This window comes from Pezoporus flaviventris, unplaced genomic scaffold, assembly GCF_033815535.1.
Source record: "Pezoporus flaviventris isolate CSIRO_AGI_PZ_B2104156 unplaced genomic scaffold, CSIRO_AGI_Pfla_v1 ptg000029l, whole genome shotgun sequence".
NCBI classification, from domain to species: Eukaryota; Metazoa; Chordata; class Aves; order Psittaciformes; family Psittacidae; genus Pezoporus; species Pezoporus flaviventris.
The window spans coordinates 9,956,841-9,970,797 of NW_026892577.1; the positions used below are offsets into that span (position 1 = coordinate 9,956,841).

The following is a 13,957-nucleotide window of genomic DNA, read 5'->3' on the forward strand; positions in this document are numbered from 1 at the left end:
CCAAAGAACGAGCAGGTTGGGATCACGGAAGGAAGCACCAGCCCTAAATTCTCCTGCAAGTCAGTTGGAGTGAACTTTCTGTTGCCAAGCTCATGAAAATAAGTTCCTCCTTAATGAGACAATATGGGAAGGAAGACCCAGGCATTGGCTTTTATGGGGTCTGTTTTGAATCCCACTGGCCTGCTGTTGGCTTCTGTGAGAACTGCCAATGCTGTACACCAAGCAGGCTCAGACCCCTCATTCGTGTTTAATGACAGGCAGTTTCCCTGGAGATCAAAAACCTTTCTGCTTTTTATGAGGTTGATTCATGCAGGCTTTGATGTGAACTGCCCTTCAAAAAGCCACTCACCAGGTGAACAGGGAAGCCAACCTGAGCTACTCGCTAGCCATACAGTAAGCCTCATCTATACTCATGTAGCCAAATCTCTTCCTGTTTGATGAGATCATGGAATTAACCTTTCCACAGCAGGCAAAGCAAAGACGTGCTTCATGCTCACCTCTGTGGTGGCATCTCAGGGTGAACTTGGCATTGTCAACTGAGCCCCAGGGCTGGTGTGAGACATCAGAACCTGAAGCACTAATGCTCAAAACACCTAGCTTGGCTTCTTAGTTCTGTACCTATGCACTACAAAACCTCGGGGAAAAGCACCTCCTGGATGCCACCCTATGTACAGCTTGCCTTGGTGACATGTCCCACAGCCACCAATGCAGCCATGCTGGTGCCCACAGTCAGATGTATCTTGATACTTGTGTCAACACCACAGTTGGTGCCTGGACCAGAGGGACTGAATGCCTTGCAGGCAGTCAATACTGCAACCATCTGTTTTATGGCCACCTGTAGTCCCAGTATTCCCACACATTTTGGCCAGCTTGAGGAAGCAAACTGGTGCATCAAAGCTGCTTTGTGAATCGAGAATGGAGATGTAGGAGAGCACTAACACCACAATCCACTTCTTTTAGGTCTGAGCTGTAGGAGCTAAGCCTGTCCCATCCATAACTGCCATGATTTATTAGTGTTTGTCTCAGTTCTGACAAGCTGGTGAGGAGTCTGGTCAGCTCTGTGCTGACAAACGTGCACAGGATCTCTGCATCAGAAAGCTCGCAGGTCTGCAGAGCGGACAGCAAAGAGCTGAACTGAGACCTTGTGAGAGAGGAGAGGGTTAGAAGTGATGAGGAAGCTTTGCACCCCAGTACCAACACGTGGGACATGTCCAACACAGACCTGAGCTGGCTCTACCCAGGTGAGCAAAGAGCAGGGAGGGGAATGCAGGTATTCAGGTCTGCTTGGGTCCAGACCTCCTGGTGTTGCTACTGAATTAATAAGTCCAGGTAAACTGGCATGGCTAATCCATCAGCAATCCTGTGATGAATGGACCAGCCAGCTCAGCACCCAGTTAGTTCAGTCCTCCCTGCACCGTGGCACTGGTTGCATGGGAAGCGCATCCTTAGACGCCTTAGTCTCAGGTCAAGGCACATCGCCAAATTCCAGCCCCTCCTGCTAAATGGATGAGCATTGCTGGCTCAGGTAGTCCTTCATCTGCCCTTCCTGTCAGGATCTGAGTGATCTTCAGAGGAGCAGCAGCTCCGCTACACCCTCAAGGCCCAGGCTGATGGTACCCACTGGCCTGCTGGGCAGGAAGGGCTCTGCACAGCCCATGCCTGCAGGCAATCTGGGAAACACCGTCCCTCAGGGAACAGCAGCTGCCCTTGGGCCAAGGAGGTCACTGGCAGGATTTACACATCCTCCTTGTATTCCCAGTTCCTGCGCACCCCAAATTTATCAAGGGCTGGGATTATACCCACAAGAAGTGGCTGCAAGAAAATCGTTCAGCCTCCATCACCCAATGGAGTGGGTGACTGGAACCAGAATTTGACGTTCAGAGCAAAGTGCACTTAAAGCCCTTCGGAAATGCTCATTGAGAGTGGGTGAAAAGAAGAAATCTCAGGGAAAAACCTCCGTCTCAGAACTCTGCAGGGCAGGGAGCATCTCCTGAGAAAGCAGATGTACTCAGGGATCAGACACTCTCAGCAGGACCCACCTGCGGAGCAGGTCTTCTGTGCTCCTATCCCTGAAGCCCTCTCTCCTTTCTGCGCCTACTTTTCCCCAACCCTAAAGCCAGGAAAAGCGCTAAGTGCCTCTAGATGTTGCCAGACTGTGAGCCAGGGTTTGGAAGATATTTCAGCAAGCGTTGAGGGCAGAGAGCTGTGAAAAGCAAGGTGTCATCTTCTAAGTCTTACTGAAATGTGGACCTTTGCAGGACAGAGGGGAGCCACCCACAGACTTCAGTAATACAGATACAATAACTCAGAGCACTGAGAGCTTTAAAACTCCTTCCTCTATCTTTCCTTTTCTCTTCCCTTCCCACTGCAGAATAAAACAGAGATGCCATTTCTCAGTGAAGCAGGTACAGAAGAGGGGCTGGCAGACCTGTGCAGTGCTTGTATTAGGTGCTGCTGTGGTGACACTGATGTGGAAGGATGGGGGAAGCTCCGGCATCCTGCTTTTCTGTGTGTGGCAGCACTGCAGAGGTGGGGCATCCTGTTTAGTTCTGGGAGGAGCACCCACCTCCCGCATTCGCAAACAGGTTCACAGAGGCCAACCAGCCAACTCCTCTTTCTGCCCAAGGCACAGAGTGCTCTGGGGAGAGTACAGCCATGATAACACCTGCACCCTCCAGCCGAGGGAACCGGTGGCTGGGAGACTGCAGAAATGGGGATGTGGAGAAGAATGAAGCCAAGTTTAACAAACCAGAAAGAGCCCACATCCCACAGACCCAAAGAAGAGCAGGAGGAAGCAAACTTTGAACTTTTGCAAGCAGAAAAATCAGCAGAAAAAAACAAGTTTTCATTTTCTGCTTTAAATACTGGGGCTGTTAGAGTGCATGCATGAATCAGTGAACTGCACAGAGACTTGTTGCTGCCCACCTTTGAAGAGAGGGGCTGAAAGAATGAAGTAAACTGAGGCCACAGCTTGGACCCCAGTGGGAAGAAAAGGGCATCAAGGGAAGATGGACAAGTTTCGGATGATCTTCCAGTTTCTCCAGTCCAACCAGGAGTCCTTCATGAATGGTATCTGTGGGATCATGGCCCTAGCCAGCACGCAGATATACTCAGCCTTTGATTTCAACTGCCCCTGCCTGCCACGCTACAACCTGGCCTATGGGCTGGGCATCCTCCTCGTGCCCCCCTTCATCTTGTTCCTGCTGGGCTTTGTGCTGAACAACAACATCTCCATGCTGGCGGAGGAGTGGAGGCGGCCCCAGGGCCAGCGAGGGAAGGACCCGGCCGTCCTGCGCTACATGTTCTGCTCCATGGCGCAGCGGGCCATGATCGCCCCCGTGGTCTGGGTCTCGGTGACACTGCTAGATGGCAAGTGCATCACTTGCGCCTTCTGCACCTCGGTGCCCGTGGAGACCCTGGGCAATTCCAGCCACCCCAGCCTCTCTCAAGGGGACATGAAGCAGGTCCTTGCCCGCATTCCCTGCAAAGAGATCTATGATGGACAAGAGCTCATCGCCAATGAAGTGGCTGTCAGGTATCTGCGCTGCATCTCGCAGGTAAGAGGCATCATGGCTGTGCCCTCACTGGTGGCTCAGGGTTAGGCACTGCCAGCCTTAGCTCGTCCCTCAAGGGAATCTCCTCGTTGAAATCAGGCTGCAGGAGGAGAGACTGGTGATTTTACAGGGGTACAAAGTGTTCACTCAACTCCATGAATTATGCCCCCAGTGTGGTGCAGAAACCCAAGCTGCAGGTCACACGAATAATCTGGTCCCTGCTCCTGCCTGGGAAGTCTGGGGCTGCAGGGCAGCAGTACACAGGCAAGCTGTATGCAGAGGTTTATTTAGAGCAAGTTCAGAAAGGGCTGCCACGGATGTTGCTTGGTGGCTGGTGGACTGTCACCCTCTCCTCTAACCCACCAGTTGCTCATGACTGCTTTTGCTGCTTATTATAATGTGTGCGAGTGATGGGGTGACAACCATGTATGCCACTAACTTCTGCCTCTCGCATGAAAGCAGCTGATGTATGTTTATTAACCATCCCAGGGAACCACAAATGAAGAAGTGCCACTAACCGCTTGTCCTGAGCTTAATTCCCCTCAAGATCTCTGCTTCTGGCCACATTGGAGACAGGATGGTCTGACCTACTCTGGCCATTCCTGTACTCCTGTTTAAAAGCAGCTCCTCTCCCTAATCTCCTTAGGGCAGACAGTAATTATTATCCCCAGTTTAAGAGAAATAGAAGCACAGGGTCTTTTCCAAAGACACAAACCAGATTTTCCTGGGTAGATCCCAATCACCAGCTGTGAGGAAGCACTGGGAGCTGCAAAACAAGAAGTGCCACCTAGACACCTCCTCCCAGGTGCTCTTTTAGGGAGATGCCTTTACAATGCAGTTCACCTCCACAGCCTGGTGGCAGCCTGAGCTAGGACAGATGGTGAACAAGACAGACCGGTCCTGGCTCTGCCCTCATCTCACCCTTTCTGTCAGACCCCATTAACAGGGGAGCCTTTCGCTGCTGCTCATCCTCAATAGATGTTACTAAGTCAAACAGATCAGGAAAAGGATTAGACAGCTGCATAAACCCAGGGAGTATCTAGAACAAAGTTAGTAACAAGCCAGAGGACACAGACTAGCCTAGACCCAAGTGAGGTGCAGTTGTATCAGAGGCAGGACTGAGGGATGGGTGCAGGATTCAGTCTGGTGTTATTTATGGTCACTGGCTGCAGATGCAGGTGCATTGAACAAGGTATTAGCACAGATGCACTGACTTGAGACGTAGGGTCTCCTCGTCCAGTTTTGCAATGTAAATGCAGTCAAACCTCGATCAACCCAAAGTGGAGCCAGGCTCATTCGCAGCCTGGGAAGCTCCTGCTGGCTGGTGGGAAGCGCCATGCTCTGCCTGCCTGTGATGGGTCTGGTTCCCCTCTCATCTCTGCAGGCTCTGGGCTGGTGCTTTGTGCTGATGATGACCATGCTGGCTTTCTTGGTCAGATCCCTCCGGCCCTGCTTCACCCAAGCCGCCTTCCTGAAGAGCAGGTACTGGTCCCACTACATCGACATCGAGCGGAAGCTGTTCGATGAGACGTGCACGGAGCACGCCAGGAGCTTTGCCAAGGTCTGCATCCAGCAGTTCTTCGAGGGCATGAGCACGGACTTGGTGGCTGCTCACTGCCACCTGCCCAGGAAAGCCCCTGAAGATGGGGGGGAAGCCACTGAGAAGCTCTTGGGCATCACCGACTGGGACACCATGAACATGGCCCTGAAGAGCTGGCACCGATGCAAGCCCCCGCTGCACCTCCACCCACCTGCCCTCCCCAGCAGCAATGGCTGGGCAGGAGAAGGGCATCACCCAGTGCACCCCCCTGTGCCCCGAAGGGAGATCGCTGCCTACTACAGCTGGGTGTGAGAGGGCACAGCACTGTGCACAAGCAGAGCCACACCTCTGGGAGAGGGGCTGCAGAGAGGATGGGCAGGCGGCCCTCTGAGTCAGGCAGAGGTGAGGGACAGCACCATGGTGTGCTCAGGGGGGCACCCAAAAGGCTTAGCAGTGCTGGTACAATCCCATCTGCTCTCACATCCAATCTTACAGCATCGGTAATGCAGGCAACAAGTTTTGTGCCGAGCAGGATGGCTACTCAGGGTCATGTTGGATGAGCCCCTTGGACGCTAAAGGGCAGGTGGACAGACCTGCTGTGTGTCCCACACCACCAAGCACCAGGTTTGTGTTGTGGTGGTTGCCAAGGCAGACACTACCAGATCTGCAAAACTTCCTTCCTTTTACTTTGTGCTCAGCGCTGGGCAGTGCTGTGGGTTTAGGCAGTATTAAAACTCCCCTGGTTGGGAAATGAGCTGGCGGTGCCCCTGTCTCACACCAAGCTGTGAAACCCCAAAACTCTTCCCATTGCCCTCCACACATGGCATCCCCCACAGACACACGCAGCTTCCAGGCCAAGGAAAGCTTTACAATAAGTTTGACCCAAGCAACAAGCTAGTGATGGGACACTCCATATTGCATTACACATGACGGGAATGGTGTGGTTGGTGTCACGGGTAGTACTCAATGAACAGCCCAGTATCTGGACTGGGAGAGCAGTTATCATCCAGTGGAGGGTGACAGCCAGGCCAGCTCCTGGGCACAAATCTGCTGCAGGACAATTTGTCCTTGCAACTATACCTGGGTTCCTCCCTGATACAAAGACTGATGTTAAAAACACACCCGGGTGTTTGCTGAAGGGGGCAAATGAATAATTCAGGCTTACTGTTCAAGCTCTGTGCTCAGGCACAAGGATTTATAAAAGCCGTTTACAAAAGCTGTTGGTGTTTCTTTCTTTGAATGCAATGAAAAGTACTACGGAGGGGCGTCTCAGGGCCCAGCCTGGGGTGCTGAGGTGATGTGACTTGGGGTGTTTTGCTGGTGCACAGCAGCCAGCCCTGGTCCCTGGAGGAGAAGCCAGGGATGCGCCACGGAGCCTATGTAACACCAGGTGGCTGCCCATTTCCATAGAAACTGAGGATGACGGGATGCAGGCCCTCGAGGTGCCTATGGAAATTGCAGACAGGAAGAGCGTTCCCGGTGGCCCTGATTTTATTAGCAACACACAGAAGGAAAATCCCTTTTGAGAGACGAGTTTCACCCCTGCCACATCCCTTTTGAAATGCTCATCCCCATGAAATTCCTGCTGCCGTGTTCTTGTTCAAACCAACTTGCTGGTGACTGGCATTTGCATAAACCTTAATTATCAGTGTGTGACTCCACAGAGGCTGTGGGGAGAGCAGAACAAAGGACCAAAATGAGGAGGAAATTCTCTCAGCACCTTAGCAAGCCCATAGTTAAGGGCAGGCTGAATCTGGCTGGCTCTCAGGAGAAAGGAGTGACACAGATTTATCATCTATCTTCACACCCTAAACTTTAATTAAGGCACCTGCCTAGAAATTAATAGGCACAAAACCTGATTTACAAAGCAAAGGAGATTGAAAGATAAAGGCAGTTTCCACTCCTATTATTTGCAGTTCAGCGCTGTTAATGGCTCACTGAGAAAAAGACACTCGGAGTCCTCACAACGGCAAGCAGGCTGGCGGGCTGGGCTCCGCAGCACAGCCATTAAGATACCAAAACAAATAGCATGCAATTGCAAAGAGAAGCTTTTTAGGCTTTTAATTTAGACTTTTAATTTAGATTTTTAGGATCAGAGCTCTGCTCCCTTGCAGCAATTTCAGCAGTCGAAGAGATTCCTGGTGGAGCAGGCAGGGTGTCCTCTCTGCGCTGGATTTTGGGGACTTGGCTCATCACCTTCAGGAGGAGACCCTTCGCTAGGGAACCCAGTGCAGCCCCTGGGATTTCACCGGGTAGTCCTGGTGCTGAGCCCGGTTAGCAGGAGCACCCCGAGCACACAGTGAGCCCCAGGGCCCCCAGCCGAGCTGGTAGATGCAGGAAGGGAGCCAGCCCCAGAGGTGTGGGAGTGCCAAGGGTGCACTGCACTCAAATACCTGGGAGCTGCATAAACCCATCGGTATCCCAGCTCTGGGGCTCAGAAAGAGGACTCAGTCCAAAAAAATCCTGGCAGGGCTACCAACACTAGGCTGAGCCTAGCTTTGCTCCAGGCACAGGGGATCATGAGTGTTGCTCAAGATTTGCCTGTGCTGAAGACATCTGGGGCGGGCTGAGTTTAACCCCAGGGACATGGCAATGGGGAGGAGGCTGGGGAAGGAAGACAGAGATCTCTGGCCTCTGCAATCAGCTGAGCAGGAGCTGGAGCTGAGAGAGAGACAGTGGAAGGGAGAGAGCAATGCAAGGAGAAAGTGAGGCTCCCTCAGCTGCCTCGCAGGCATCGCTCCGCAAAGGAAGCAGTGAGCGGAAAAGCCGAGCTGGGCAGGAATGCACCCCGCTCACCAAATCACATTCATGGCTCCCCTCGGCAGCTCAGCCCCTCTGCTCCACCCTGAGCAGTGGGAAGTGAAACCTCGTTGTCCCATATAGCACGTTCCTGCTTCTCCTGAAAACCCAGCCAGACTGGCATCTTCCCTGTTGGCTCAGCCAGTTCCCATACACAAAGGCAGCAGTTTCTGCCCCTTCACACAGGATCAAAGGCTTCTCCCATGCTTCCCCCTCAGCTTAGGGTGACTCCAGGCTCCATGTCCAGCTTGGGTACCACCCTCTGTTGAGCTGGGTCCCCACTGCACCCCCCGTGTGGACTGCATCCACCCCTAGGCTGGGGGCTCCAGCGTTTCCCTTTTGCACCCCAGCAAGGCGAACCATCGGTCCCATTCTCCAAGCAAACCCCAGGCTGTCCCAGACAACTTCAGCACAGCTGCATCCCAGTCCGAAAAAGGCCGATGTGCTTTTTCCAGTGACTCATTCTCAGCCTTTCCTTTCCTCTTCTTTTTTTTTCACATTTAAAGGCACAGCCTCAGCCTTGCACCCAGCAGGAGCCAAGCGCCTGCTGCTCGCCCCACCCAAGCACAGGGCCTGAGAACCTCCTCCCTCCTCCCAAAAGCTGACAGCCGAGGACACGTTTCAGACTGAAGAAGGAAGCTGCCAGACTCTGACGAGTGTTTTCACATCACCCATCACATCAGCCTCAACTGCATCCCCGCTTCTGCACAGCCCCACATGCTGCCAGGAAACCCCCCCAGCCAGAGCAAAAACCACATGAGCTGAGAAGGCTCCAGAACTGGTTTCAACAACTTTTCAAGTAAGTGATTTCATGTTTTTTCTTGCTTTCATGCATGTTTTGGGGAAAGACTTTAACAGAGACTGCTAGAAAATGATCTGCTGCAAACAGCTTCGCCCCTCCTACCCACCCTTCTTTCTCCCAGACAGGCACCACAACCACCAAGCAGAGGAAGGGTAACCCCCCAAAAGAGCATACTCCCCTTGGCCAGATCCTCTTACTTTGGTTTGCCAGTTGCCAGGCTCTGTCAGGAAGATCACAGGGCTTTGTTTATCAGAGCTATTTGCTGGTAACTCTAATAACAGGGTTTTGAACCCCACGCACTAGAACAAGTTTGCAGGTTTAGCGTCTGGCTGCAAACGTGGTCTACCACAAAGCGCAGCAGCCAGAGATGGAGGCCTGGCTCCCCGTCACGTGGCTGCAGTTTTCAGCTGGTCTGTCTCCTTTGCTGAGGATATTTTGCATATGGAAAACTAGGAAGATACAGGAAGACACTAAGGGCTGCCTGTGTCTGAGGCTGGCAATATCACAACATGACTTTAAAGGGAATGCCATGGGTTAGATACAACAGGGAACCAAGTTTCTGCCCCCTCTGCTGCCCTATGGAGGAAGGGGGTAAAACAAGATTTGGTGGGGCAGATGAACTTAAGCACAGCAGTGATTTAAAGTACAGTGCATGAGCAAGCCTTGTACAAGAGACCATAAGGATTAAGGTGCCTACGCTTCCTCCGCACCAGTGTCCCTGCAGCCATTTCCCTGCAGATGGGGCTTGGCCCAGGGAAGCCTTCCTGGGAGATGCTGACATCGGGGCAGATTTCAAGCAGCCCTGCTGTGGGTCAGGGCTCCCTCGAGTAAGGTGCTTAAAGCTTCCTGACATGAAATCCTGTGAGGATGCAGCAAAGACGGAAATTCAACAAAGAAACTTATTAAATGCAGCTTGCAAGTGGCATAGGGGACTAGGCATCACTGCAGAGGACATGGATACACCCCCCAATTTTTCCCTGTCCTTCAAAAAGACCACAGTACATGCTTTCTCCTTCTTGGTCCTGAGTGCCTGCAGTCCACACAGCCCAGCCTTAGGGGTGGGGTGGGCATCCCAGTATAACCAGTGTTGTACTGGGAGAAGGGGTTGAGAAAAGCTGCACAGGCAACCAGCAGCGAAGTGCACCTCTGGCACTGAGCTGTGAAGGTTGAGGGGCTCAGTTTCAGGCCAGCAGTTCAAGGCTGAGCCAAGACTGTGGGCTATGACAGGGAGTACGGTTCTATCAACCCACTGTGGGAGAGGAGGAGATCATCCTGCCACACCTAATCCTAGCAAAAAAACTCCTACGTAATTGCTGATGCAGCTCGATTGGCATTTTTATCCTGGGTCACATCAAGATAGATAAACTCCACTTTCCCAGGAAGTAACTAATTTTGCTGGTATCAGCAGCCTCTCAGCATCCCCTCACACTTGCCAGTGGAGGCTGCTCCTGCCTGGTCCTCCCATGCTGCATCTCTCTGCCTCCAGACCAGCAGGGCCATCCTCCAAGACAAACCTTTACCTATTACTCAATATTAACTCATCAGGTCTTAAGAGGGATGTGAAAGCCACACACAGCACTTTCAAGGCAGTGCTGCACCAGCGTGCACGTGCCTTGTGTGCTTGGGCTAGCATGAGTCAGGCCTGGGGACACATCAGTGCTGGTGCTCTGGTCCAGTTTTCCCAGTAACACGGCGTCCTCCTTCGTTGTAGGCTTGGGAGATCGAGTGTCTGGCAGCGACGCTGACTGTAATGGCCTCTGCGGGAGGTGACTAAAACCAAAGAGAAGACAACTAACGTGCAAATGACAGGGCCAGAAATAGCTGTCCTGTTGGTAATCGTCGCTGTAGAGACGCTTTCGGAGAGCTTAGTGGGAAACTGAAATGACTGAGGTTTCACACATTGCTTAGGCTGAACCCTTCTTCAGCCCCTTTGAAGTATCCCTGCCATCAGCAACCAGCTCAAGACAGGGACACCAGGAGGAAGGAAGGGACAGCAGTGAAGGTGTTGTGCTCCTGGAGCAGTCCCTTGTACATCAGCCGGCCCAAGGACATTCCCCCTCCATTGGCGTGTCCTTGGTGCTGGGAGGTGGTTCAGCACGGCCTCCCCCAGCAGTACCCGCTTCCTCTCACCCCCAGGACGAGATGGCAGCTCTCATTGCTGAGAACTTCCGCTTCCTCTCCTTGTTCTTCAAGAGCAAAGACGTGATGATCTTCAATGGTTTAGTGGCCCTGGGCACGGTGGGGAGTGAGGAGCTCTTCTCTGTTGTTGCCTTCAACTGCCCTTGCTCCCCTGCCCGCAACTACATCTATGGGCTGGCTGCCATCGGTGTCCCAGCTTTGGCCCTCTTCCTCATTGGCGTCATCTGGAACAACCACACCTGGAATCTGGTGGCCGAGTGCCACAAGCGTGGCATCAAGAACTTCTCTGTGGCTGCCACCTTCCTCCTCTTTGGCTCCATCATGGGCCGGGCAGCCGTGGCACCCGTCACCTGGTCGGTCATCTCGCTGCTGCGCGGGGAGGCTTACATCTGTGCCCTCAGCGAGTTTGTCCAGCCATCCTCCTTGGACAAGTTCCCAGCTGAGTATGGGGCTGATGTGCTGGCCAGGTTCCCCTGTAAAGATGTGCCGGCAAACCTCACCAAGTTCAGGGACGAGGTGACGCGGAGGCTGAGATACGAGTCCCAGGTAGGCACGCTGGGGAGAAATCCACACAAAGTGGGTAAGACCACCTCGCTGTGTCTTAACACAGCCTCTCTCTTCTCTCTCAGCTCTTTGGCTGGCTGCTCATCGGCATTGTTGCGGTCCTGGTTTTCCTCACCAAGTGCCTGAAGCACTGCTGCTCACCGCTGAGCTACCGGCAGGAGGCTTACTGGGCCCAATACCGCTCCAACGAGGACAAGCTCTTCCGTCGCACAGCTGAGGTCCACTCCAGGATCCTGGCAGCCAAGAATGTGAAGCAATTCTTTGGCTTTGTGGCGCTGGACAAGGAGGAGAAGGAGCTGGTGCAGGAGTTCCCAGTGGAAGGCGTGCAGCCAAGCCCCCAGTGGAATGCCATCACGGGTGTCTACATCTACCGGGAGAACAAGGGCTTCCCCCTCTACAGCCGGCTCCACAAATGGGCCAAAGGGGTGGAAGGGAATGGACCAAGCCCGGAAGGCCATGAAATGCTCTTTTTGGCTTCCTAAGATGGGTGCTGGCAGTTACTCCCCAGACTGCCTGGTAGGCCTATCAGTATTGGTGCACAGGCTGAGGGTTTCACTGGGAATATCCCTCCCAGCAACAGTTCTCTCAACAGGTAAATAGGGATCAAGAACCTCAAGGTAGAGACTAAAGCAATACACTGAGCAGGGAACACCTCCCTTAGAGAAAACCTCGCTGCTGCTCCCAGAGACAGAAGGGGAGCAAAGAGCAGATGCAGACCTTACATCCAGCTTCCAGTGCACCAGCAGAAGCCTTGGGGAGCAAGAGGTGGGCACATTTCTAACCCTGACTCCTGCAGTCCCACTTGTCTCCCCCATGGCAAGGTTAGCCCCAGTCATCTCGCACACCTACTTTCGTTATTGACATTGGTATGTTCTCAGCCAGTTGCGCTGTGCCTGTTACGCAGGCAGATCCCAAAGCAATTTCCGGGCATTACAATGCAGGGAAAGAGGGAAGCAGAGTGTAAATTCCTGTGGCAAGAGGGATGCAATAGCACCTGGGAAGAAATGGGTCAGTAATAGAGCAGCACACCAAATAACTGAGAGACTAAGATAGGAAGAATCACCAATATTCCTGGTATTCAGAAAGACACTCTGTAATTAACCAGTTGGAATCTGGGTATGACACCAAACTTCCTTTGTTCTTATTGAAGTGCCTGGCAATCTCCAATCAGTCCAAGTGGTCACAACCGTAAGTTTATAAACCCAGAGGATGGCACCATCAACAGAATAGTTTTCAGGGGAGGTGGAGGCTGAGAGGCAGCAGTACCTGCTGTGAGCCACACCACCATCTGCAGCTCATTGCATTTCTCATCGAACCATTGGATGAGTCCTGCTTGTTTGGGTTGCAAGCTGCAGCAAGACCTCAACCAGAATTACTTTTATATTATGTATATATACACACACACATACACATATAGTATATATGCTATGTAATTGTAGTTAGCTAGCTGTATTAATGGAACATCTTTCTTCGAGGGAAAGGGGACAAGAAGGTTGCCAGCCAAAAGAGCTTACTACATGCACCCATCTGCTGCCCTGGACTACAGCCCTGGAGTGACAAGGGACATAGGAATGGGATGGGGGAAACAGTCCTCTCCCTACCCTACTGAATTTTCTTAAACTCTACTGCCTTATGCAATCACTGCAGCAGATGGCATCTTCTATGGACTTGGCCATACTCTGAGAAAGCAAAGCCAGAAAAGTGCAGTATCACTGCCCTCACTGTGACACTGTGCTGCCAATGGCTTCAAGGCTGCTCTTCTGGCACTGCAGTGTTCCTTTTCTCCCCAGGGTCAGCCATACATACCCAACACTGTTTTAACAGCTGGCAGGACAATGAAGTGGGATTTTCTCCTACTTGTACTATTTCTTTATAGGTACAACTTCCTTTTACACTGCACTGTTTACTAAAAAGCCTTAAATTGCTCAAAAAAAAAATGATTCAAACCCACAGAACTCAGAGGGGCTCACACACCAGGAGATTTTAAATAAATTATTAAATGAGTTACTTTGCATTGCCTTCTGAGGGTTTTTTCCAAGGAGGTAAAAAAACAAGGGCATAATTTAATATTCTCTTTGAACTCAAGGGTTGGGAACCTACTTTTTCTATTAAACATTCAGATCCTCTCTTATTCCCCAGAATGTCAAATTTTAAAGTGTTACCACATATTACAAGTTAGTAGCACTGCTTTTTAGCTATTCTCACAGTGATCAGCATGAAACTTGCACATTGGGATACTAAATTGCAGCAAAGGATAGAGAATGTATTTAGAAACCTTTTTACAAATATGTCCCCTTGCAAGAAAGAGCTGGAGGGTATTCCACGTAAAGAGGCGGAACACTGCTTAATGGGCAAAGGATCCCCAAGATCCCTGTTCAGCTTCTTTCCAGATTTGCCTTGCATTTTTAGAAAGGCTTTGCCCCCAGCCTCTCCATCAACTGCAGGAGCAATCAGATGCAAATTAAATGAAATTGCATTAACTTGAGATGAAAGAAAGTTCATTTGCATTTCTTCTCATTGGCTTCAAGTGGGAACATGCAGACACACATACCACCCCCA

At 51.8% G+C, this 13,957-nt stretch overlaps 2 protein-coding genes across 2 annotated transcripts; both read left to right on the plus strand.

The window, feature by feature from the left end:
* The first annotated feature begins 2,854 nt into the window (after nt 1–2,854).
* On the plus strand, nt 2,855–6,030 carry CALHM1 (calcium homeostasis modulator 1). Its single transcript, XM_061459580.1, has 2 exons — nt 2,855–3,557; nt 4,939–6,030. The coding sequence occupies exons 1-2, from the start codon at nt 3,009–3,011 to the stop codon at nt 5,404–5,406; spliced, it is 1,017 nt and encodes a 338-aa protein (XP_061315564.1). The 5' UTR covers nt 2,855–3,008; the 3' UTR covers nt 5,407–6,030.
* Nucleotides 6,031–10,796: 4,766 nt separating this feature from the next.
* CALHM2 (calcium homeostasis modulator family member 2) lies at nt 10,797–12,957 on the plus strand. The gene is made up of 2 exons (XM_061458843.1): nt 10,797–11,380; nt 11,464–12,957. Exons 1-2 carry the CDS (start codon nt 10,838–10,840, stop codon nt 11,878–11,880), a joined length of 960 nt encoding a protein of 319 aa, XP_061314827.1. The 5' UTR covers nt 10,797–10,837; the 3' UTR covers nt 11,881–12,957.
* Nucleotides 12,958–13,957: the final 1,000 nt, after the last annotated feature.

What these genes read in the sequence shown, in the direction of transcription:
- CALHM1 (XM_061459580.1), top strand. Translation starts at nt 3,009, where the DNA reads ATGGACAAGTTTCGGATGATCTTCCAGTTTCTCCAGTCCAACCAGGAG. An exon ending in ATCTGCGCTGCATCTCGCAG is followed by an intron (nt 3,558 to 4,938) that starts GTAAGAGGCATC and finishes TCATCTCTGCAG; the next exon opens with GCTCTGGGCTGGTGCTTTGT.
- CALHM2 (XM_061458843.1), top strand. Translation starts at nt 10,838, where the DNA reads ATGGCAGCTCTCATTGCTGAGAACTTCCGCTTCCTCTCCTTGTTCTTC. An exon ending in GGCTGAGATACGAGTCCCAG is followed by an intron (nt 11,381 to 11,463) that starts GTAGGCACGCTG and finishes CTTCTCTCTCAG; the next exon opens with CTCTTTGGCTGGCTGCTCAT.